General features: G+C 50.3%; 11 protein-coding genes across 11 annotated transcripts; 5 read left to right on the plus strand and 6 right to left on the minus strand.

Annotated features, from left to right (window-relative positions):
• Positions 1-69: 69 nt before the first annotated feature.
• ASPWEDRAFT_166871 (uncharacterized protein) lies at positions 70-2,655 on the plus strand (the record flags this gene model as incomplete). Its single annotated transcript, XM_040830070.1, has 4 exons — positions 70-127; positions 174-249; positions 295-1,481; positions 1,529-2,655. The coding sequence occupies 4 exons, from the start codon at positions 70-72 to the stop codon at positions 2,653-2,655; spliced, it is 2,448 nt and encodes an 815-aa protein (XP_040694488.1).
• Positions 2,656-3,583: 928 nt separating this feature from the next.
• On the minus strand, positions 3,584-5,982 carry ASPWEDRAFT_64179 (Zn(II)2Cys6 transcription factor; the record flags this gene model as incomplete). The annotated part of the gene is made up of 9 exons (XM_040838722.1): positions 3,584-4,273; positions 4,321-4,565; positions 4,614-4,682; positions 4,736-4,774; positions 4,822-5,371; positions 5,411-5,606; positions 5,655-5,802; positions 5,853-5,898; positions 5,948-5,982. The coding sequence occupies 9 exons, from the start codon at positions 5,980-5,982 to the stop codon at positions 3,676-3,678; spliced, it is 1,926 nt and encodes a 641-aa protein (XP_040694489.1). The 3' UTR covers positions 3,584-3,675.
• A 201-nt stretch (positions 5,983-6,183) lies between these two features.
• Positions 6,184-8,153, minus strand: ASPWEDRAFT_34296 (TPR domain protein). Its single transcript, XM_040833967.1, has one exon. It carries the CDS (start codon positions 8,003-8,005, stop codon positions 6,293-6,295), a length of 1,713 nt encoding a protein of 570 aa, XP_040694490.1. The 5' UTR covers positions 8,006-8,153; the 3' UTR covers positions 6,184-6,292.
• A 179-nt stretch (positions 8,154-8,332) lies between these two features.
• Positions 8,333-9,522, plus strand: ASPWEDRAFT_235099 (uncharacterized protein). The gene has a single exon (XM_040832493.1). It carries the CDS (start codon positions 8,591-8,593, stop codon positions 9,377-9,379), a length of 789 nt encoding a protein of 262 aa, XP_040694491.1. The 5' UTR covers positions 8,333-8,590; the 3' UTR covers positions 9,380-9,522.
• Positions 9,523-9,597: 75 nt separating this feature from the next.
• Positions 9,598-11,155, plus strand: erg4A (c-24(28) sterol reductase; the record flags this gene model as incomplete). The annotated part of the gene is made up of 5 exons (XM_040830071.1): positions 9,598-9,611; positions 9,655-10,449; positions 10,499-10,830; positions 10,880-11,097; positions 11,144-11,155. 5 exons carry the CDS (start codon positions 9,598-9,600, stop codon positions 11,153-11,155), a joined length of 1,371 nt encoding a protein of 456 aa, XP_040694492.1.
• Positions 10,682-13,456, minus strand: ASPWEDRAFT_178644 (transcription factor domain-containing protein). Its single transcript, XM_040831764.1, has 10 exons — positions 13,396-13,456; positions 13,327-13,350; positions 13,158-13,282; positions 12,712-13,115; positions 12,378-12,667; positions 11,898-12,332; positions 11,610-11,845; positions 11,144-11,559; positions 10,880-11,097; positions 10,682-10,830 (listed from the first exon to the last, which is right to left on the minus strand). Exons 1-8 carry the CDS (start codon positions 13,444-13,446, stop codon positions 11,160-11,162), a joined length of 1,965 nt encoding a protein of 654 aa, XP_040694493.1. The 5' UTR covers positions 13,447-13,456; the 3' UTR covers positions 10,682-10,830; positions 10,880-11,097; positions 11,144-11,159.
• Positions 13,457-14,005: 549 nt separating this feature from the next.
• ASPWEDRAFT_22965 (uncharacterized protein) lies at positions 14,006-15,352 on the minus strand (the record flags this gene model as incomplete). Its single annotated transcript, XM_040832421.1, has 1 exon — positions 14,006-15,352. The coding sequence occupies one exon, from the start codon at positions 15,350-15,352 to the stop codon at positions 14,006-14,008; it is 1,347 nt and encodes a 448-aa protein (XP_040694494.1).
• Positions 15,353-16,301: 949 nt separating this feature from the next.
• On the plus strand, positions 16,302-18,111 carry ASPWEDRAFT_99255 (cytochrome P450; the record flags this gene model as incomplete). Its single annotated transcript, XM_040839652.1, has 5 exons — positions 16,302-17,204; positions 17,260-17,381; positions 17,426-17,721; positions 17,774-17,875; positions 17,927-18,111. The coding sequence occupies 5 exons, from the start codon at positions 16,302-16,304 to the stop codon at positions 18,109-18,111; spliced, it is 1,608 nt and encodes a 535-aa protein (XP_040694495.1).
• A 586-nt stretch (positions 18,112-18,697) lies between these two features.
• Positions 18,698-18,999, plus strand: ASPWEDRAFT_178646 (uncharacterized protein; the record flags this gene model as incomplete). The annotated part of the gene is made up of 2 exons (XM_040831765.1): positions 18,698-18,926; positions 18,971-18,999. 2 exons carry the CDS (start codon positions 18,698-18,700, stop codon positions 18,997-18,999), a joined length of 258 nt encoding a protein of 85 aa, XP_040694496.1.
• A 358-nt stretch (positions 19,000-19,357) lies between these two features.
• Positions 19,358-20,516, minus strand: ASPWEDRAFT_22967 (uncharacterized protein; the record flags this gene model as incomplete). Its single annotated transcript, XM_040832422.1, has 4 exons — positions 19,358-19,513; positions 19,571-20,035; positions 20,086-20,378; positions 20,420-20,516. The coding sequence occupies 4 exons, from the start codon at positions 20,514-20,516 to the stop codon at positions 19,358-19,360; spliced, it is 1,011 nt and encodes a 336-aa protein (XP_040694497.1).
• Positions 20,517-20,731: 215 nt separating this feature from the next.
• Positions 20,732-21,361, minus strand: ASPWEDRAFT_166880 (uncharacterized protein; the record flags this gene model as incomplete). The annotated part of the gene is made up of 1 exon (XM_040830072.1): positions 20,732-21,361. The coding sequence occupies one exon, from the start codon at positions 21,359-21,361 to the stop codon at positions 20,732-20,734; it is 630 nt and encodes a 209-aa protein (XP_040694498.1).
• Between the last annotated feature and the right edge of the window lie 69 nt (positions 21,362-21,430).

Here is a 21,430-nt window from a genome sequence, read left to right on the forward strand (position 1 = left end):
AATGTTGCTCTCAGTTTTCCATCATATTTCAATGTTTTGACAACGCCAGGTGACTGTTTCTAGAACGACATGGTCGAACTTACCGTCGCACACGTTTCGGGTATCATCGCTGCCGTTGTCTTTATAGGTACTGTGCATCTTTCTTCTGGTAGAAGTCTGCTGACGAGGTCCAGCACGGCTATGGAGTCCCAATACCATCACCCTGATCATCGCGGGGATTGTCGGAGACCACAATAGCGCTTCCACCTGGTAGGTCGACCACGATGGACCGGTTCGATTGCTGACTGTCACCAGGACAGTGTCTGGGCGGGTGTTCCAACAGTCTCTCTGGCCGGATCTGCTGCAGACAGACAGTGCCCGCTCGTACGGCGCTCGAGGCGATGTAACGAATTTGTCGCGGCTGATCACGGGCATGGCGCTGCTGATATCGATCGCTGGTATCGTTACCCCGTTGGGACTGTATGAAGCTGTTGTTCCTGGACCGCGAACGCAGGCCTCGTTTCAGTATATGCCCGATGCATCGCCCTTTGGATATGGTACCCCCCCTCGCAGCAGCCTGCCTTTCTCCCGGATCTGCCAGAGCTCGATCTACACGGCCTGCCCCTTCTCCGACACGGTGATGGAGATGACCGAACAGGATGGACGTGTCAAGGCCCAGTATCCCTACAAGTACAATACCTCCATTCCATCGGTCGTCTCCGACATCTATTCTAGCGGGACAGACAGCCACACCACCGTGTCCAACTTTTTCGATATCCAATGGAGACGGTATGCCACACAGACCAGTCCGAACGGATTCTTCAACAACGGATCCTCCTACCTGGTGGGTGACTTTCGTCCGTTGCAGAGTATCCTCTTGAACAACGCCATCGAGCCCGTGGAGGGTCTCATCGTCGACAGTGTCAACGGGGGCATCGGCTTCCGCAATCATACCGTGCCGCCTGGTTTCCCCTTGGGCGTGGAATGGACGGAAGATCTGCTGTTCATCGAGCCGGAAACCGAATGCGTAGACACCAATCTCACCATCGACTTCTCCATCAGCTTGAGCCAGAACAGCTCCGTCTTCGTCGACAATGTGGTCCTGACGGATCGGGGAGGGTTTGCCAACCTGAACCACACCTTTTGGACCCCGGATCAAGGGGATCCCCAGGCCAACGCGCACTTGAGGGACCGCGCATACACGGCCGCCATGGTCAGTAATAGCTATACGATGTTTTTCTACAATGTATCCAACCCCGCACACCAGCCTGAAAAAGGGATGGAGGCCTTTGCCTACGTGGACTCGCACATCGGCAAGACATTCCCCGTGCAGCCTTTGACCGGGTCATCCGTCTCGAGTGCCTATGACGCGCTCTCGATTGACATGACGTTTGAGAACTATTTCGACTCGATCCTGAACAACTCATATGATATACCTGGGATTCCCAAGAGCACAGCATCGAATCCGTTCAAGATCGATCCGACATGGTGGGGTGATATCAGTGAGTTCTTCCCCCTCTCCGATAAATCGAGTGCTAACGGTATCAAGGCGATATGTGCCAAAAGTACCTCGGAGATGCCGACACCAATATCAACAATATACTAATTTCATGTGGATACATGTATGGTGCTCCGCAGCGACGAGACGGCGGATCTCCCACCGTGTTTGATAGTGGAAGCCAATGGTCCAAGCCGCTGCATGTGTGCGCAACCGCCACCAAAGCCGTGATCAAGACCGCCACGCTCAACTACAATGGCACCAAAGGGCTGAAAAGCCTGACGGTCAGCGACCTCCACGACAAGATCTATTCCAGCCCGGCGGAATGGCCTCTCTGGGGCGTCGAAGATGTGGGCAACATCTCCACCTCCATCGGGTCAGCTCCCGTCTGGGGTCTCATCTCCGCCGACAACCAGGCCCACCCGAATGTCTCTGCAGTCCGGCAAGAGTCGCTCTATCTTACTGGTCGACATGGCGCTTTAGACAGCGTATTCATGGCCCAGCAAACCGATAACCTCCCTGCGGCTGAGTTCTTGAATCTGGCCATGTCTGGTGCATATGGCGTGGGTTACTTTCCATCCACTGGGGCGAGTGAATCATCACCCCTCGTCGACTATAGCGGTAGCACGCAGATGGCCATGTGGGCTCGCTGGCAGAGTCTGTCTGAATCCGCGCTCTCGGCATCCAAAATCATTAATCTGATCTGGACGGACTTTGCTGCGTCAGCGGTGGTGGGCAGAAAGGGCGTTCTGGGGCCGGGCAACACGGCGACAACCAACACCATCGCCGTCGTGCCATTTGAGCGGCGTGTTCAATACAATCTCCCCTATGCCATTCCAGCCATCATAACGGGTGTCTTCCTCCTGGCCATCTCCGTGGCCGCAGTGGTAATTTGCGTCATTGCCCGAGTATCCATCGCGCTCATCCGGAAGCAAATGAATCGAGCATCCAGTGGTCGGATTCTTACCACTTTCATGTATCCCGGCGAGAGCGAAATGGACACTGCCAGTAAAGATTGGAGCAACAAGATGGGCAAAACAATGATTGCCCTTCCGGAAGAAGCAGTGGCCACGACAGAGCTGAGCCATAATGTGAAAACGCCAGATCCACATCCGGTGGAGGACCCATATGCAGAGGAAAGCGAGCTCCTCGCAACGCCGCAGAAGATCGGTCCCTGATCTCACTTCTTTTAGCCGCAAACGTTCAGACGGCAGCCTTGTCGTACTTCTGTCCTGTCGGAAGACGCTTAGCATTCCTGAAGAGCAAACCGATAGTCTAGCCTGCAGTGATAAAATAGACATCTTCGACCAGAAAATCTGGGCCAACTGAGTCACCTCGAATGATTGACCTACGATGTCAGTCTGGATGGAATAAAAGTCCAGGGCCAGCTTCAGCTGAAGAGCGGCAGAAGCGGATCGGTGCTTACTTCCCTTTCCTCGGCGGCACTCAGAACCGTTGAAAAAGAATCCTTGATCATGGATCTTCCGAGTTGATAAATACAGTCTTCCAGCCCTACAGTCTGTTAAGTCCCTCTACTGGGACATGCAGTTGGGAGTGAGTGGAGGGGAAAAGTGACAAGCAACAGTTGGAGGCTATCGAAGGATTCAGAAATTGATAGTAGAGGGCATATCGAGGTGTTGGGACAGTAGATGGACGATGAGGTGTGAAGATGTGGGAAAAGTCCAGATGTTTTATTCTGGTGATTTGAACGGCATTATCAGATGTCATACCTGAGTCAATGTCTAAGATTGGATAGTTGCAGTGATTCATTATTATATGTGATGCACAGCTTTGCTTAGCAGTATATAATGAGTTCATCTGAAAGATATTCTATGGCTTTATGAATAGTATAGTGAGATAGATGAACGGCTTTGTATATACAAAGACATACTTTATTATGTGCTACAATATACATGTGATTATCTGTCATTAACAAAAATCCTTTATTCTACTAGCCACTTATCAATGCCTCCTCACTCTATAAATATGTCCACCGAACCTCAATATAATGTGCTAGATAAGCCTCATTCGCTTCACCTCATCATTCTCCAATTTAACCATATCATAAGCTATTATTACTAACAACTACAACATATAATTATAAAACCCTAGGCAGTAAAATTATCCAGCCCCACTCTATTAGGCTTATCGTACACTCCTGATATCTGAAAACTACTCCTAGTACCTCCGAGAGCAACTCATATCCGATCAGAGAATGCATTATAAACACCCTCAACTTCCCTAGCCAAACAGCCCACTCTATCAAACACCTCGCCCCTTTTCAGCGCCGCCACCAACGCTTCAATCCCATTCTGCAGCTCCTCACACACCCTCTCCACATCCTGCTTCTCCGTCTCGGGTCGCGGATCACCCAACAGAAACCGAATCGACATACAATCCCCCGAGAACGAACACCCACGCACCCTCTGCAGCAGCATCATCAGCACGCACACGCTCTCCACCTCACAGCACACCGTATACGGCAGGGGTCCTGGCCGTCCACGTCCACGCCGGCGAGCGTACGCTGCCGGCACTAGGAACTCGCTGTCTGAGTAGGAGGGGTTCGGTGGTGGGAGGTGTCGGAAGATGCGGGATATTGTCAAAGATGACTTGAGACATGTTGTTGTGGATTCTTGCTCGGTGAAGGGAAAGACGGCCTCGATCTCTGCTATGCGGGTGGAGGAGAGGCGTGGCGAGGGGCGCAGGGACATGTCGTCGGACAAGATGGGGTTGTGATAGTCGTCTAGGAACGGATGGCAGAGAAAGGCTCGTAGGCGGTGCAGCTTGATGCGAGATCTAGTTGATATTAGCTGGTTCTACCCTATACAGGAGCAGATACTTACGTATGGATGAATGCCCGAGCAATCACCCACATGGCTCTAGTCGCAGACGCTTCGGCGCCCTGCTGGTTTGTCACACACTGGCAGGAATCAGATTCTGCTGTCAGGGCAACCAGGTGAGTGTCCAGTTCGCGGATCCGGTCGCGAAGGAGAATCGATAGCCTGGCGTTGCTTTCTTCGCTGAGTTCCCGTACTATACAGGAGGATTTGTAGAGAGCATCTTGTGCTTTCACGAGCAGTGGCCACGGCTGCAACTATTTAGTATGACGCCAGAGCAGGACTGGGAAGATGCATACCTCTAAGCAGCAACGGAATTCCGTCAACGGAGTCGTTATACGGGGATCATCCGCGAGTATTATGGGCGCCTAATTACCGTCTTATTAGAGATGTAGGACAGGATATATGCCAGCTGACTTACTACACTGTTGGATATAGATGACTGATAGACCAAGAAGATCTGATCTGATTAGCCTCATCCTTTATTTCCCTCAGAGCAAGACTTACTGTAGCCCACCACGCCCGTCGTTTAGCATTCAAGCTCTCTGCTGCTTCCGGACTCACCGTATGAAGCGACATATCCATGGCAGTTGTTAATGCCAGATTAGCACGAGACCGCATCTTAGCCCTGCTCCCACAGTGACAATATTCGTACAGGCTCAGTAATAATAAAGCAAGGACAGACTCTAGCCCCAGAGGGACATTTGAATGCAGAGAACTGTGCAGACTAGCCGCATGGTGATTTGGATCTTCGACAAACTCCTGAATGCTCTTCAAGGCTGCCCGTGCAAATGTCTCGGCATATGACCGACGAAGACGGACAGCCTGTTCTCTCATGGGATGGGGATCTTCCAGGACGGGGATTAAAGCGAGTATCGCCATCAGTGCCAGACCAAGTGGAGTGGTTGGCCAGAATGGGAGCTGGGAAATGTCAGGTTCGGTGGATTGTGTGGAAATGGGCACGGGATTGTCCTGATACTGCGGGATGGCAGGCTGGGGAAGCATTGGGAAATAAGGATGGATGTAGATATAGTAAGCATTGGCCCTGCCATCCAATCTGTCAGCATTATCTACTGTCAAACATCTATCGACCTACAAGTCCTCTTCACACCGATAGGCCCTGACAACCAACGAGTCATGGCTGCCTGAGGTCTCTGCGGTATCCTGCTGGTCAATTGGCGTTTGTCTGGCTTCTGCAGTCTCAGGCCCTCTATCCAGGCCATCCATGTCCGAAACATCAGGCAAGATGCTGAACGGCGACATAGGGCTGATCAGGCCCCCCAGAATAGCGTCTACCATGTTAGTTAGATTGAATTGGTTGTTCACTTTACAAGTCCTACCAGTAATCTCAGTCGACTGATGGGATGAAGAGGGCGTTGAAGCAGCGGCACGATCATCACGTCGTGAGGCATTCTCATAGCGGACTCCCCTTCGCGCGCCTCCCCGGCGACTGGCGCGATAATGGCATTGTCGCTGATTGGAAATGCACTGCTATCGAGTTAGTCAATCGTTCAGATAGATTGCTCAATCCTGCTTACGCTGGCACAGGGATCCCGTCCGTCGCAGCGAATTTTGGATGCGCGGCTAGAAAGAGTTGATATTAGCAGACAGATTCGCTGGAAAGAGGACGCACCAGGCCAGACAGGCAAGTTTCACTTGGGCTCTCATTTTGCCTGAGTAACAGCGGCTGCAGGGCAAGACAGCATATGCAGGAAGTGGCACGTCATATATAAAATCTATCTTTGCAGAGGTATATTCTGCCTGGCTCATGGGCAGGTTATATTGAATATTAAGTCATTACTGCCTCAGGCTCAGTAGTCATGTGATCACCGTCGTGCAGGTATATTAGTGGCTCTCGGAGTTTGAAGCCCTATATAAGCGGGGTTTGATTATTCAAACACCGAGGTCAACTGATTGGCTGGTTTACAGTATGCAATGCTCCTCGTATAAGTCCATAAATCATTCAAAAAAACATCCACTACGAACAACACTCATTCATCACCCCCAACCGACAAAAGCACGATGACCTGATATCCACATCCGCCACCGCCACCGCCAGATCCAACTGCTGCTTGACAATCCTCGCCTCTGCCTCCCGTCCCAAGCGCACCAAACACTCATGATACCCATGCAGCGCCCACACATTATTCGGATGCTGATGCGCGCGGGTTAACCCCCCATCCAGACCCAAGTCCTCCGCATACGCCATCGCAGCCTGCTCGATCAGTCCCTGCTCCAGTGACAGCGCTGCATACGCATGGCGGATAGGCAGCATCCACCCCCAGGGTTCTGTATACATGAGCGAATCATCGTGGTGGATAGCCTCGCGGAGGTGATCGAATGCGCGGGCGAAGTTGCGTTTCCGATACTCGATTTCCCCGTCCAGCATGGCGGTTGAGACTTTGAGGATGTTGATTATGAGGTTGGGGTGGTCTTTGCGGGTGGGTGGGACGCGGTTTGCGGCGGCGTGGTATAGGTCTCGCTGGGTTTCTGCGTTGAGGATGTCGTTTGTTGCGGCGTAGGCGATGGCTTTGCCGTAGTGCGTCATTGCGGTTGTTACGCAGTAGAGGTCTTGATCGTGTGGGAGGGGGAGGGTTTTAAGGTCCTCCCATCGTCCGAAGCGGGTATAGACGTGTACACGCAGGGATTTGAAGAATTCCAGCCAGTCCGCTAGCGGGGGCGATTTGACTTGCAGGACCTCGTCTGTGATGGACATCTCCATGCGGTCGATTGCGCGGAGGGCGACCTTTGACTGACCCGACAGCATGGCCGCATATACCAGCGAGTGGTAGTTATGCAGCCGGTAGAAACTATACATATTCTTAGCGCCGTTAAGTGCGAGATATTTCTCATCGGCCCGCACAGCAGCCGAGTTGGAGTCGATCGAGCGGCGATAATCACCCACCAGGACGTCCAGATGGGTTGGCATATGGTGGATGTGGCCTGCGTCTGGGACGAGATGGCGCAGACGATCTGCCGCCGGGAGCGCAACGGCCGGTGTGGCTGACATTTCCCAGAAGTGGATGGAGAAATGGATCAGACCGGGGTGATACTCGCCGGCTGGATGTTGCAGACCGAAGTGGAAGAGGCGCTTGACCTCTTCGACTGGCGATGATGCGATGGGCAGGCCGGTCTGGGCGTGGAACATCTTGCGCTGGCTGGTGTGCATCCGGGCGTCGACGTATAGAGTCACGACGTCCATGTCGGTATCTCCGAACTGGTCGTAGACTTTCTGCATGGCGTTGGCGTAGGCATGGTCCCAGGCTGAGAAATCGTCAACGGGGTGGTCGACGGGGAAGCGCGCCTGCATCGCCTCGATCAGGGCATGCTCGATGGGGGTTGTTGGGTTGGTTTGAGATAGGCTGAGGGCGAGTCGTGCGGCGTCATGGCATGTCTTGATGCTCTGTTCGAGGTCGACTGGATCGAACATCCGCCAGGATTTGTTGTAGTTGGGTCCAGCTGCGTAGGCAAGTCCCCAGTAGGCCATGGCACAGGAGCGGTCGTGAACGATGGCCTGCTGGAAACATCGGTAGGCCTCGACATGATTGAAGGAATAACTCCAGATGAGTCCGCGATTGAACCAGGTTTGCGCTGCTTTGGTGTTGCAGGTGATTGGACGGCTGTATTCACCCAGGTCGTAGTATTCCTCCGCTGGGGAGATGGGAAGCAAAGACTCAGGGATGAGGGACATTTTGGAGAATGATTGAATGGATATTGAAATGGTAATGTTCAGTGTATTTATAGTCCAGTCTAAGGCCATTGGAAATTGTTCAAACACCGATTTAGATCAGCCGGAGTTTGAACGATCCATGCTTTAGCGAGATAGTCAAGATCAAGCTTGCCTTGACCCATTATATCCACTCGATTGTTTATTTAGACTCTAACTTTTGGTCCAAGACCTGTGCTTTTCCATGTCTCTGTCAGTCTCATTTTAATTGATGTGAATGTATGTCATCGGGAAACAGAGATGGCTGTTGCCTAAACTGATTCACTGCCGGAACATCGAAATGAAACTGGCACCTTCTTTTCAACCTTCAACTTCTTGATATGCTCATCAAGCCAACCATGGCTTCTCCCCTTGATATCGCCCAGTTTCGTCAAGTCATGGAAGCAGCCGCCGACCAGCACGCCCGGTCCTACAGCAGCTCCCTGGCTGTCTTTCAGGTGGGAGGGCGATATCACCAACCCTACAAGAGACACAGGAAACTTCCAGAACATCCTCCAGGCGTTCAGCCTGCCCAAGGCAGAGGAACTGGTGATCGCAGAATCGGACAGAATGCCGGGGTTGGCTATACGGGATAAGCTAGACAACATGCTCACGACAGCGGTTTCCAGCAGCGGTCGCACCCTGGTTCTTGTACACTACGCCGGGCATGGTGAGGATATTGAAGGCGAATTACATTTTGTCGGGCCTCCAGGCCATTCGCGCAGGGAGCGAACGATCAGGGCCAATCGCTGGATATTTGCCGAGGTTGACATGGATGATTCTTTTCTCGGGCCGGCTGACCTCGTCGATGCCATCTTCTTTTTCGACTCGTGCTATTCGCACTTGACTACGCGATCGCCCGTCCGCAGCCGTGTCGTCGAGGTTCTGGCTGCTGTGGATGCAAGTGACCCTTTCGCTTTTCCGCCGAGGACCAGACCATCCTTTACCGCGGAGGTTGCAAACGAGATTGCTTTTCGAAAAGCACGAGGAGATCGAGTTGTTGAATTTGCAGAGCTGGTTCAATTTCTTCGAGCCAGTTCTGAGGTGAAACCAATCTATGCCATGCGAGTTGGGTTCAACTCGACTCGATTGACATTCCCTGATATTCTCACTCAAAGCACACCTCAATTCCCTTCCTTACAGGCTGTATTTTCATTCCATGTATACAATGCCTCGTCCGATGATATTGCAGAGTATGTAGTATGGACACAAACACTACCACCGGATATTGGGCTGTCATCAGAGAATACCTATGCAACGAATTGTGATGGCGTTTGTCTGATTCTGCGGTCTTCGTATGCTTTTTATACTAAGCTGGCTGGACTGCCCGGGGTGCAGCTGGTGTGTGAGACCAGGTAATCTAGCTGTCTGTCAATGGAGGGATACTTGAATTGCTACTTCAACCCGTATCTAATTATAAAATTGTTGATGTTCATTTCCGGATATCCGCCCGGCGTGGAGTCCGCGGAGTCCGCGGAAGCCACGGAATGCACGGAGTGCGTATACAGATAATATAAAACTCATAAAGACGATGAACAGGATAGTTTCCAAGTGGCAGTGACATGAACACCGTCAAAATGTCTTCAAAAGGGTAAGCTGCCATCCACGCACAATGTGCTGTACTAACAAATCAGCCACAAAACCAAATCCAACAGCAAACCACCATCCACCCACGATGAATTCGAATTCGGCGGCGCTCTCGGCGTCAGTGCCATCATGATCGGTTTCCCCCTTCTCATGTACTACATGTTCATTGGGGCGACCCTCTATGACGGCCATCTACCTCTCCCGGAAGACAACCAGTCCATTCCCGACTTTCTCTCGCATCTCGTCCATCTAGCCTACACGCATGCGTATCCCACGGCTCGCGCATGGAAGATATACTGGACATTCTTCATTCTCGAAGGCGTGGCATATCTCTATCTCCCTGGTGTATACGGGAAGGGGAAACGACTTCCTCATCTGAACGGGCAACAACTCGACTATTACTGTTCTGCAGTCTGGTCGTGGTATGTGACCATCATTGCCGCCTTGACACTCCATTTCACGGGGATATTCAAATTATACACTCTCGTCGATGAATTCGGCCCTCTCATGTCTGTCGGTATATGCACCGGCATCCTCATCTCGGTCATCGCATACATCTCCGCCATTCTACGAGGCGCGCAACACCGCATGACCGGCTCACTCATCTACGACTTCTTCATGGGCGCGGAACTCAACCCGCGGTTATTCGGATTACTCGATTTCAAAATGTTCTTCGAAGTCCGCATCCCTTGGTTCATTCTCTTCCTGCTCACCCTGGGCACTGCATTGAAGCAGATTGAAGTGTATGGATATGTCTCCGGCGAAGTGGGCTTCTTGTTAATGGCGCATTTCCTATACGCAAATGCATGCGCAAAGGGCGAAGAATTAATCATCACCAGCTGGTACGCCTTCACCTTCTATTCTATATCGTATACTTACTAATGAGGATAGGGACATGTACTACGAAAAATGGGGCTTCATGCTCATCTTCTGGAACCTCGCCGGCGTGCCCATGTCCTACTGCCACTGCACGCTGTACCTCGCCTCTCACGATCCATCCACCTACAAATGGAACCCGATCGCCCTGACAGCTCTCTACATTCTCTACCTCTTCGCATACTGGGTCTGGGACACGGGCAACAGCCAGAAGAATTTCTTCCGCGCCCAGGAACGCGGGGTGCCGGTGCACCGGAAGTCGTTTCCGCAGCTGCCGTGGAAATACGTGAAAGAGCCGGTTTCGATTCGCACCGAGACGGGGGATTCGATTTTGTGTTCGGGGTGGTGTGAGTATTCTCTATCTTTGTAGATGGTTGGGTGCTAATGCGTGCTTAGATGGAATGGCGAGAAAAGTGCACTATACGTGTGACTTTTTCTTCGCCATGTCGTGGGGTTTGATTACTGGGTTCAACTCGCCGTTTCCGTGGTTCTATTTTGTCTTCTTTAGTATTATGATTGTTCATCGCGCGAGGAGGGATATCCACCGCTGTCGAGAGAGATACGGGGCTGCGTGGGCCGAGTATGAGCGGCGAGTGCCGTACTTGTTTATTCCGGTATGCTTTCTTGACTTGAACTTATTGAAATATGCTGACTGAATAGTACATTTTCTAATTGATCATCCCTCCCACTCATTCAACAAATCCATAACCGACCGGTTCGCACCGAGAAAGTCATTCAAGAAAAACGATATATCCGCGCTATTCATCCCAAATTCGCCCTGCACTTCTGGAAGAACTATATTCGTCTGTCCGTCCAATGCAGACGGGAGACTGAGCGATCCATCATCGTGTCGTTCTAGTCCTGTCAGTGTCTGCTGCGACTCGATGAGTACTTGTGCTGTATTCAAGAATGCGCGGCAGATTTCATAAAGATGCGAAGACCCCCGCGAGAGTGGTTTGAGGAGGTGTAGCGATTGAACGGTTTCTTGGAGGAGAAGGAGGTCGGATTGGTTTGTTGTTGCGATTGCGTGGGTGAAGATTACTATGAAGGGGGTGAAGGAGGGATATAATAATATCCTGTTTATTATTAGTTTGTCTTGTATATATAATGGAAGTGCTGGGAATACCAATTGACGTATTCGGCTTGTTTGTGTGTTTTTCGATTTTTGAATTGTGCAAAGCATTTGAGATGGCTTTGTAGGGCGAGTGTAGCTGCCTCGAGGCATCGCGTGCTGATCGACATGGCGTTTGACGGCAGCGTTTGGGCTCGATAGATGACCGTCAAGACGGAGTAGGCGATGAAATCCGCGCAGGCTGCCATGCCATGGAGGGACTCTGAATAGAGACCCGTACTCACGTCGATCTATAGCCAGGAAGTCAGTATACATCAATCAAATTTCTGCAAGGAAACATACCGATAATAACTCATCCCGAACAGTAACCAAATCTCCAGACAAAACCTCAATAGCGGCTCCCTTCTCCTCAGACGACATCTTTCCTCCAGACACCGCATACAACCGATCGTATATTCTCCCTTGGATGGCAGAGAACTTTATGATCGTCAACGCCATCAAATCCCACGGCCTCTGCTTCGGATCCGTCGACGGAGTGAAAAAATCAGCGTCGATATCGTGGTCTTGGAAATGCGAGGTGAGACCGATGTTCAGCGAGAGATTCTTGTCGATCATATACAATGACCAGAAGACGTGCCGTTTTGCTTCTGCGATTGGCGTAGGGTCGTTCTTGACGGTCGAGCTGCGATGAAGACCCATTGTTTGGCAGAGGTTAAAGGCGATGGAGAGAAAAGACCAGCATTGTTGGAGGTTGGAGTCTTCTTGGGCTTTGATGACCTTTTTTCATTAGCCACCCTCCACCAAGAACAGAAAGAGAAATACCCCTAAGAATAAAGCCTGGATTTTCTCCAAAGTAGGATTAACCGTCATCTCATAACTCTTCAGTCCAGCCGTAAACCGACGCTCACAAAGCGCAGCATAAGATTCGCAATCCGGCAGATCCGAGTCTTTTTCATGCATATAATCGCGAATAACAATATACAGCAACCCATGCAGCAGCGTCAAGGATCCCGCCGGTATCGGCTCAGACGGAAAGTAAATCTTCTGACACAGCGATTCAATCTGCAGATAATCTCGCCAGGAATGGCTGACAAGAGAAAAAGGAGGTTGTACTATCACAGTTAGAAATAAACGTTTACTTTGTAGAATGACATACCCTTGATCTTCTTAACAACAGCAACGACAAAGCCCACCGGCGGGAGATCAGTATCAGACTGGCCAAAAGTAGCTGCTTCGTTGACCTGCTCCTGTGCCGAGGCAGGATAATGCTGGTCAAGACTGCTTTTCAAAGACATCAATGCAGAAGACACGCTTTCGTCGACTTTATTCTGCGGTAGTGTCGCAACAGCCGAATATGCAGCATCTCGGGCAAGCAGACTCTCGTTGTTGAATGATGACTGCCCTTCAAATGCTGGAGTTGCAGAAGCGGAGATCTGCGTGGATGGCAGTGGCAATGTAGATGGGGATGGGGATGGTTTTGAAGAGACATTTTGTGACAGGTCTTGAATGCTCTTCTGGAGTGCAGAGATTTGCTCTTGGAGGGAGTCGATTTTTTGTTCGCTGTTTACGTTAGATGGGCACTTTTATCTTATGTTAACTTACTATTCATTCGATGCAGTCGGTACATTCGGTACAGTCAATCGAGGCTCAGCACTGGGAGTGCCGCCCCTACATGAAATGCCCAGTGTTCGACAGCTGGAGCAGGGAATGACTTTGTCACATCGTATCTGTCCAGGTTAACACCTGTCTTCTAGGAAGAAAGACGGACTACCTTTCTGACGCGGCAATTGTCGCACTGGAGAAGTCAGCATCTGCATTGATATTAAGGAAGATAGCATACCGCACGAGAGCGAAACGAATTTCGGACTCCTGAATTGATTCTCTCTGTCATTGGAGACTGGCTATCGTCGACTTGGTGTGTTGTTGGTGGATGGAAGTTGGCGTTGGAAGTGCCATCTTATCCGTGCATAATGAGTCAGCATTTGTGCATGCATAATCCATACATAACTATGGCACATCAACGTTCTACAATGTCACTTCAACACATATCGAGGACCATTGATACATATAATTATAGAGTGTACATATAATAAGTCGGACGTATTCATACAGATTATGTACATCTTGTTCGACAGTCACGCAGAAAGCAATACAGAAGGCCTTGCTTCATCGGGACAGCCTATAGAGATATGTATAAGACCACGGAGAAGAATAAAGTAAGATGCAAGTAAAATGAGGGTCGGATAGACTATGTGAGAACGAGTTGCGTTCTGGTAGTTATTGGAAGTTATGTGCACTGCTATCTATATTTGCCAATGCGTATCGACATTTGAACGGGAACAAAGACATTAATTCTATAATCTAATGATTCTATTTAACCATCGACTGTACATACAAAGATGGAGACGATGGTAGAGAGCTTTAGTCTTACTCTTCCCCTTGTAATACGACTACTCGCTGAGCCCCTCGCTGCGCTCATAATCATACACCGGCTCCAAGTCAATGCAATCGCTGCACCCAAATGTCAAGCCGGTAACCTGGCAGTCCTCACACCACTCCTGAGCCCAGTCTTCGCAATAAACAAGACCGGGCCAAGTGTTGAAGCTCTTCCTCCACATGTTGCTCACCCAGTGCTGTACGGCACCAAGGAACTCCACAAAACGCGAGGATAGCTCGCTGGGATCGAGGGGTTTATCACTAATGTACCCCTGCTCCACCAGATCAGGCATGGACAATGGTGGAATCCCGTTGGGAAATCGCTGGTACCAACGTTTCTGGTTCCAAGTATGGCGGAGTGATAGCTCGTCGTCACAGATATCCTCATGCATTCGGAGTAGGATCTCGTGTCGATTAAATAGGTTGTAAAGGAATATATCGCGTCGTCTGACTATCTCGGGATAATGCCGAAGAATCCCAAGAATGAACTGCATGTATGGCGATTCGCCTTTGTCTCCGTCCACGAAATATTTAGCGAAACGCTTCAGCCGAAGTTTGTTGGCCGTGGGCCCAGGCACGTCGTCAAGGTGGACGTCGAGGGAAAAGTTGAGGTCTGCAGCTAGGGCATCAATGTCGTCGAAGGCACACACTTCATACTCGTACTCGGGGTCGCTGTTGTACATCGTATGGTTTCCTTTGCTGTATCCATTGTTGCGAATAAACTCGCATCCGTAGTTGAGGAATCCCCAGTCGATGGCCTTTTCCATCTCGTGGGATGATGGGGTGATGTCAAACTCCTCGACATGTGCCAGTAGACAAAAAGGCATGAAAACAATATCGTGATCTGGTAAGCCTCCTCGGATGTGTTCAATGCTCTTGGTTGACTCTCCATCTGTCTGCCAGTCGATGTCATGGCTCTTCTCGAAAACGAGATCGATGCTCTTGAACGGTGAGCGAGACTTCCAAAGAACTTCGACTAGCACATTAACCTTCTTCCACAGCAAGATGAGTTGGCCTGGATCTTCGGGATGAGGGGCTTCTATATGGACTGCCAGGTTAATCTTGTGGAATGGGATGCTTTTGAAGACGGCGCATCGCCAGTCATTCTCTCCATCGATGGTCCACTCTGCCTGCAACTGTCTGGAGCGAATGACGATCCATGGTCTGAGAGATGGAGAGATATGTATATCGAATGTGTCGTATAGTTGATTGGTGATTTCGTCGTAGATGCTTTTGTTGGTTCGCAGGATAGCCAGATGGTCTGACATATACAGGGCTGGGAGTAGCTGTTTCCAGATCTGGAGTCGCAGTTCGTACGGCAGGCGACCGAAAGCACCGAGTTTCAAAGCGGGAGTCGCCATGATGGATGAAGATGTCGGATAATTGAATGGAGGTCGAATGTAGAGTGTATGGGGGGGGGGGGATAGCGAAGGATAGCTGAGATATGGCCACTAGGGAACAAGAATAGGCATCGATGATCAGTGAGGATGGTGACGTAGAAGTTGTCGGATGGATAGGCAGACACAGAGCGTACGAGGAAACAAGACGGGAATGAGAGTTCTAAAGATGAACCACAATGCGTACGTCCAGTACGGGAGGCTTTTGATGCAAAGAATATATAGTAGCGAGGGATAGTCTGGGTGTTCTCGATCAGTCGTTGAAGTGTAAATACTGCTGTGGATAGATCTTTCTGTTTACCGTCACACTTTCAAGTAAATATGGAAGACAAAGCTGTAGTGCAACTGGATTAATCCCATGTCTGAAGTCGCACTTCGTGTGGCAATTTCGAAACACGAATCTGCAGTGGAATTAAAATGCAAGAGGTTTCCTGGTGAAAGTTCTCAGCAAATGCAACCAGTCAGACACATACCCAAGGCTTATGCCTAGATGGGTATTATTACTTGGATAGGGGTGTAAACATACCCCAATCAGATGCATAAATGTCTATTTCGACAATCAATCGGAGAATATATCCCCACTGACCAGTAGGAATCCCTGTCAGCTGCAGGGATTAGATCCTCAAGGCCTTGTGTCTGGCCAGCTCTGGAGTATATACATGACACGTTAACTGGATAGCCATTGGACCATGGAATGCCTAATGAATCAGTCTTGTGGCATAGTGCAATATATACACCCCGTCTAATAGGTGTAACCGCCGTGCTATACACGCAACTAATCTCTAGCGTAGCACTATCATAACCGAATTTTCGCGGAAGCAACCCCGCTCGAGGAATATAAATTGGTTCCCCTCACTCGTAGAATGCGTAGACTGCTAGACTGCTAGACTGAACTGAGTATCCATTGTCAACCATGGCATCTCTGTGGGCATACTTGGCCATTGCAGGAATTGTCTCCCATCTCGCCTACTTCAAACATGACGAGCATCACATGTACAGCATTCGCTATGTCCAAGCCGCCACTGCCATTCTCGCTGCTGGGTCAATCTTTATCCAGAAGACGCAACAAAAAACCTGGATAGATGCGGTCACTCAAACCTCCACGCTGTCTGCCTACTACCTCACCGGCCTCTTCTCCAGCCTCCTCATCTACCGCGTGCTCTTCCATCCACTACGCAAATTCCCCGGTCCATTCTTCGCTCGAACTTCTGCCCTCTGGTTCGCATCCAAACTCAGCGCCCGCGATGCCCATAAACACCTCCTCGCCCTGCACAACAAGTACGGCCCCATCCTCCGCATCGGCCCATCCGACCTGTCCATCATCAACCCCTCCGCCGTCACCACAATCTACGGCCCTGCATCCCGCTGCCAAAAAGGACCATGGTACGACCTCGCGGACCCAGACTACTCCCTCCAAACCTTTCGCGATAGACCATCCCACGATAAAAGCCGTCGCGCATGGAGCACCGCATTCAGCGATAAGACGCTGCGGGGGTACGAAGAGCGCATCCGTGTCTACCGCCGGCGACTCGTCGACTCCCTCACCTCGATGCAGGGCGAGTCTGTGAATGTCACGAAATGGTTCGGCCTGTACAACTTCGACGTCATGGGCGATCTCGCATTCGGCGAGGGCTTCCAGTGTCTCGAGAACGGCGAGGAGCATTGGTCGATCAAAATGCTGCTGGGGGTGCTGGCGCAGTTGGGACTGTATTTTCCGGCGTGGGTGTGGACGCTGCTGAAAGGGATTCCGATGGCGTCGAGGGATTTGTTTGGGTTTTTGGATTTTTGTGGGGAGAGGTTGGAGGCTAGGATGCAGGTTGGCTTTCACTTTCTGGTATATATATGGATCAGATGAATGCTGACGATGATAGAATAAACCAGACATTCCGGATATCAGTGCTGCGTTGATTGCACCGCAGAAAGGAAGGAAACCGACGGCGGAAGAGCGGCATATTCTGCGTGGGGATTCACGGTTGATTATCATTGCAGGAAGGTGAGTATCTCATCTTATAGATGAATGTATATCTAATAGAATAGCGACACATCGGCCGCGACTCTTGCAGCCATATTCTACGAACTCATGCGACACCCAGATGAGGTGGTGAAACTACGCGCAGAACTCGCTCCACACATGGATGATAATGGCGAGTTCTCGCATACGAAAATCAGCACTCTCGACCATTTGAATGGCGTTATTAATGAAGCGCTGCGTCTGCATCCCCCTGTTCCTGGGGCTGTTCATCGCAAGACACCGCCCGAGGGGATTGAGGTGGATGGCGTGCATATACCGGGGAATACGGATGTATCCTGTCCGCAATATGTGATTGGACGATGTAAGATAAGATGTCTAAATAAAGTACCTCTGAAGAAATGCTAACTCAACAGCCGAACTGACATACGCCCGACCCAATGAGTTCCTCCCGCAGCGGTGGTACTCGGAGCCCAATCTGGTTAAAGATAAGTCCGCATTTGCGCCGTTCAACATTGGTACTATTTATACTCGGCCTATCTTTATTATATCCGGTGCTAACTGAATAGGTCCGTATGGCTGCATCGGCAAACCCCTAGCGCTGCTGAATATCCGGGCGACCGTTGCGCAGATTCTCATGACGTTTGATGTGAGCTTTGCACCGGGGGAGAAGGGAGACAGGTTTGTGGGACAGGCCAAGGATAATTTTGTCATGTATATGGGCGATTTGGATTTGGTGTTTCGACGGCGGTGATCGACCAGTACTTTATTGCTTATTGCTTATTCTGCTAAGCTTCGGAATGGGCGGATCTGCAATGATTGGTCCAGCACATATCATAGGTACCAGTACCTACATTAAATCAATTGACACAAGGTATCATACATACTCTAAATCATCTCTATATCAATCTATCATCCTACATCTATCTCTACATTTATTTTATACTCTTTATATCTCTGAATACTCCAGCCAAGCCTATTTATATCTACTCCGCCCCGCCCCACTGTGTGCGTAAACACCATTGGCCAATGACGTTGTCAGGCACAAACTCTCCAGCCACCAATCAATCCGTCTCTTGTGTGTCATGAGCCAATGATATCTATCTGTTACCCCCACTCGGTGATCCATGGACAAATCACCAGGAACTTCGTCGGCCGCGTGGAAGGCGGAAAACCAGCAGGAAAATGTCTTACCATCGATCTTTTATACCATCACATGGCCCCATTTCTTCTTTTCTTCTTCTTCTTCCTTCCTCAACAATCCGATTATGCAGGACCGCCTTCTCTTCCACCCCATCTACCTATAACATACCTATACCCATAACCACACGAAAATCAACATGGCCAACCTCTCCAACTCCGCCATCATCGTCATCGTCATCGTCTGCTGCCTGGCCGTCGTTTGTATCGGTGCCGCGCTTTTCCGCCAGTACAGTCCCGCCGAACACGACACCCCGTCCGCCTACCAGCCCCAGCACGACCAGCAGCACTACATGCGCAGTGTGCGGATGCGCAATTTCGGGTTTCTACAGGGTGAATCGGTTCGTCCGAAGGATGTCGAGTCGCATTGTAGGTGAATCTCCTGATGATGAGAGGGCGAAGCTGACCGGCAGATGCGCATACCGAGTCATCGGCGTACTGATCCGACACCGACCGCCGACCGGCCGACCGTAGCGATCGGAAGAGTCGGTCGGCGTCAATTTTTTGACTGATTGATGGATTGAAAAGTTTCGGGTGATTGTATGATTATGATGGATTATGATTTCGTTCTTGCGTGGAGTTTGGGTTTATATACGATTGGCTCTGAGAGCCGCGTTTTTATTTATTTATTATTTATTTATCAGGAGTTGATGGAACCCGGTTGAACTGGGATGAGGATGTTTATATGGCACAGTTATATACGGATTATATTGATATTGTTATCTTGAATATTTCATCCTCTCGATAAATGACATCATATCGTGCTTGGCACTTGGCTTCATCTATTGTGGATCTCCAGATCAAATCAATCGTTTCTGATACTCCATCACATCCGCATGTTTCACGCCCCCTACTCTTACTCGACTCAAATCCATCTCCACCCCCTCTTCGACATCCGGATACGGTCCCATCGGCGTGATGGCCAGTGGATTAATATCGCCATGACTCTTCGTATACTGCTCCAGTCAGTTCACCCGTAGTATGATGTATCCACAGTGGATGCAAGCACGTACATTTTCCTTGATATGCTTAAAATCCGTCGTCGCCCGCGCGGCCTCCACATTCCAATACATGTATTTCAACCAGTTATTCAGCACGGGGTAATCGTGTCGGATCGTGCCGAGGTTACACTTGAAATGCTGCACGTAGACGGTGTCGAAGCGGATGAGGGTCGCGTATAACCGGACGTCCAGCTCGGTCATGTCGGTGCCCAGCACGAACGGCCCGTTATTGCTGGAAACGATCTCCTCGAGGCGGTTGAGGGCGCCGAAGACCGGGATGATGTTTTTGTCATAGTCGTCTTGGGTTTTGGCGAAGCCGGCTTTGTACACGCCGATGTTGAGGTCGGATTGCATCCATGACGCTATTTGGTCGATGCGGGAGCGGTGTTGCGGTGGGTAGAGGGTTATTCTTGCTAGATCGTCAGGGAGGAGCGAGTTGAATGCGTCTGGGAGCCAGCGGAGGAGCTCAGCACTTTCCTACTCATCATCAGCATCCATATATCAACCCAGGATGGATAATAGCATACGTTATTAACAATCGTCCCCTCCTTCTCATCCCACAAAACCGGCACCGAATACCGCCCTTTATACCCCGGATCAGACCGAAAGTACACCTCATGTAGATAAGCACTCCCAAACAGCTTATCCACCGTCGCGTTCGGATACTCGTCATCCGATTTGGGGAATCGCCAGCCCGGCCATCCTTTTTCGTCGCCTTTGGGGTACGGATACACGACTGAGATAGGGATTATGTTTGTGAGGCCTTTGAGGTGGCGGATGAAGTTTACGCGGTGGGCGAAGGGGCAGAAGAGGCCTGTATCTGTTAATAAGAGGTTGTATGAGGGGGAAAGGGGGGGATACCGATGTAGAGGTGGTAGCGGTCTTTGGAGGGGGGATGTTGGCTGGTTGGGGAGATGATGCCGTGCCAGCCGTCGGAGGTGTTTGGCTCGTGGGTCATTTTGTTATTATTATTTACTTGTGATATTGTAAATATTTGAATGCTGTTGTTAGGTTGCTGTTGAGGTTGAGTGATGGTGATGATGCAGGAATGCGGGGTAGTTATGTCAGGCATCAACACAGCCAGCTTTGCTTATTGATTGTGCTGTTTGATTAAGCTTTATCCTAGAATATTGACCTCAAACTGTAATCAGTAGTTCTATGTGGGTCATAAGACTATTTATTTAGGTCCTTCTTCCACTCCTCGTATCCCTCCTTGATTGGGATTGGCACCCGTTCAGCCTCCTCCAGCTTCGCTGCAAGGTCCTTTGCTATCTGGTTATTTGCGAAGAGTGCGTCTTTAAAAGTCAGTTCCCTCGAAAGCCTCTTTTCATGACACGCAACGTAGTGGATAATCAGCTCGCGCATTTCGTCGTATCTGTGCCGATAGATGGCAAACAGCACATTGACGACCTTCCGTATATTATCCCTCCTCAGCGTGTAATTGCACAGATCCCGGTGCAGCGACTTGAGACACTGCTGCGCTAGTCCGTGAATACGATAGTAGCTCGCAAAATCGTACAACTCGAAATGGAACATAAGACGCGGGTTTTCCACCGGCAAGGCTGCACTCCCATCGTACTTGAGACTTCGGAAGCTCTCCCGCAGCCGGTCTCTGGCATCTGTTCGTTCCATCAGGTCGATCCCGCGGCCGAGACGATCCGTCTCGTCTTCAACATTCGGAATATACGGGTGCCCGTCATCGGGGGTTTGGTAGGTGCCTGTATACCCGTATTCGGAAAATGCGAGAAAGATGTTCGGCTCGACGTCGTCGAGATAAACCTGTGGACCGTCTGGATCTGGCATGCTATCATACATCAATTCTGTCATTGGGTCGGAAAGGCCCTCGACTATTGCTGTGTGGATATTGAGGGG

The sequence above is a fragment of the Aspergillus wentii genome, assembly GCF_001890725.1.
Source record: "Aspergillus wentii DTO 134E9 unplaced genomic scaffold ASPWEscaffold_1, whole genome shotgun sequence".
NCBI classification, from domain to species: Eukaryota; Fungi; Ascomycota; class Eurotiomycetes; order Eurotiales; family Aspergillaceae; genus Aspergillus; species Aspergillus wentii.

Excerpts from the sequence above, each read along its gene's own strand:
- ASPWEDRAFT_235099 (XM_040832493.1), top strand. The coding sequence starts at position 8,591 with ATGCCGGGGTTGGCTATACGGGATAAGCTAGACAACATGCTCACGACA.
- ASPWEDRAFT_178644 (XM_040831764.1), bottom strand. The coding sequence starts at position 13,446 with ATGACAGAGAGAATCAATTCAGGAGTCCGAAATTCGTTTCGCTCTCGT. Across the intron at positions 12,333-12,377 it reads TCCAGGCTTTATTCTTAGGG|GTCATCAAAGCCCAAGAAGA; the intron begins GTATTTCTCTTT and ends TAATGAAAAAAG. Across the intron at positions 11,846-11,897 it reads TTCGGGATGAGTTATTATCG|ATCGACGTGAGTACGGGTCT; the intron begins GTATGTTTCCTT and ends TCCTGGCTATAG.
- ASPWEDRAFT_34296 (XM_040833967.1), bottom strand. The coding sequence starts at position 8,005 with ATGTCCCTCATCCCTGAGTCTTTGCTTCCCATCTCCCCAGCGGAGGAA.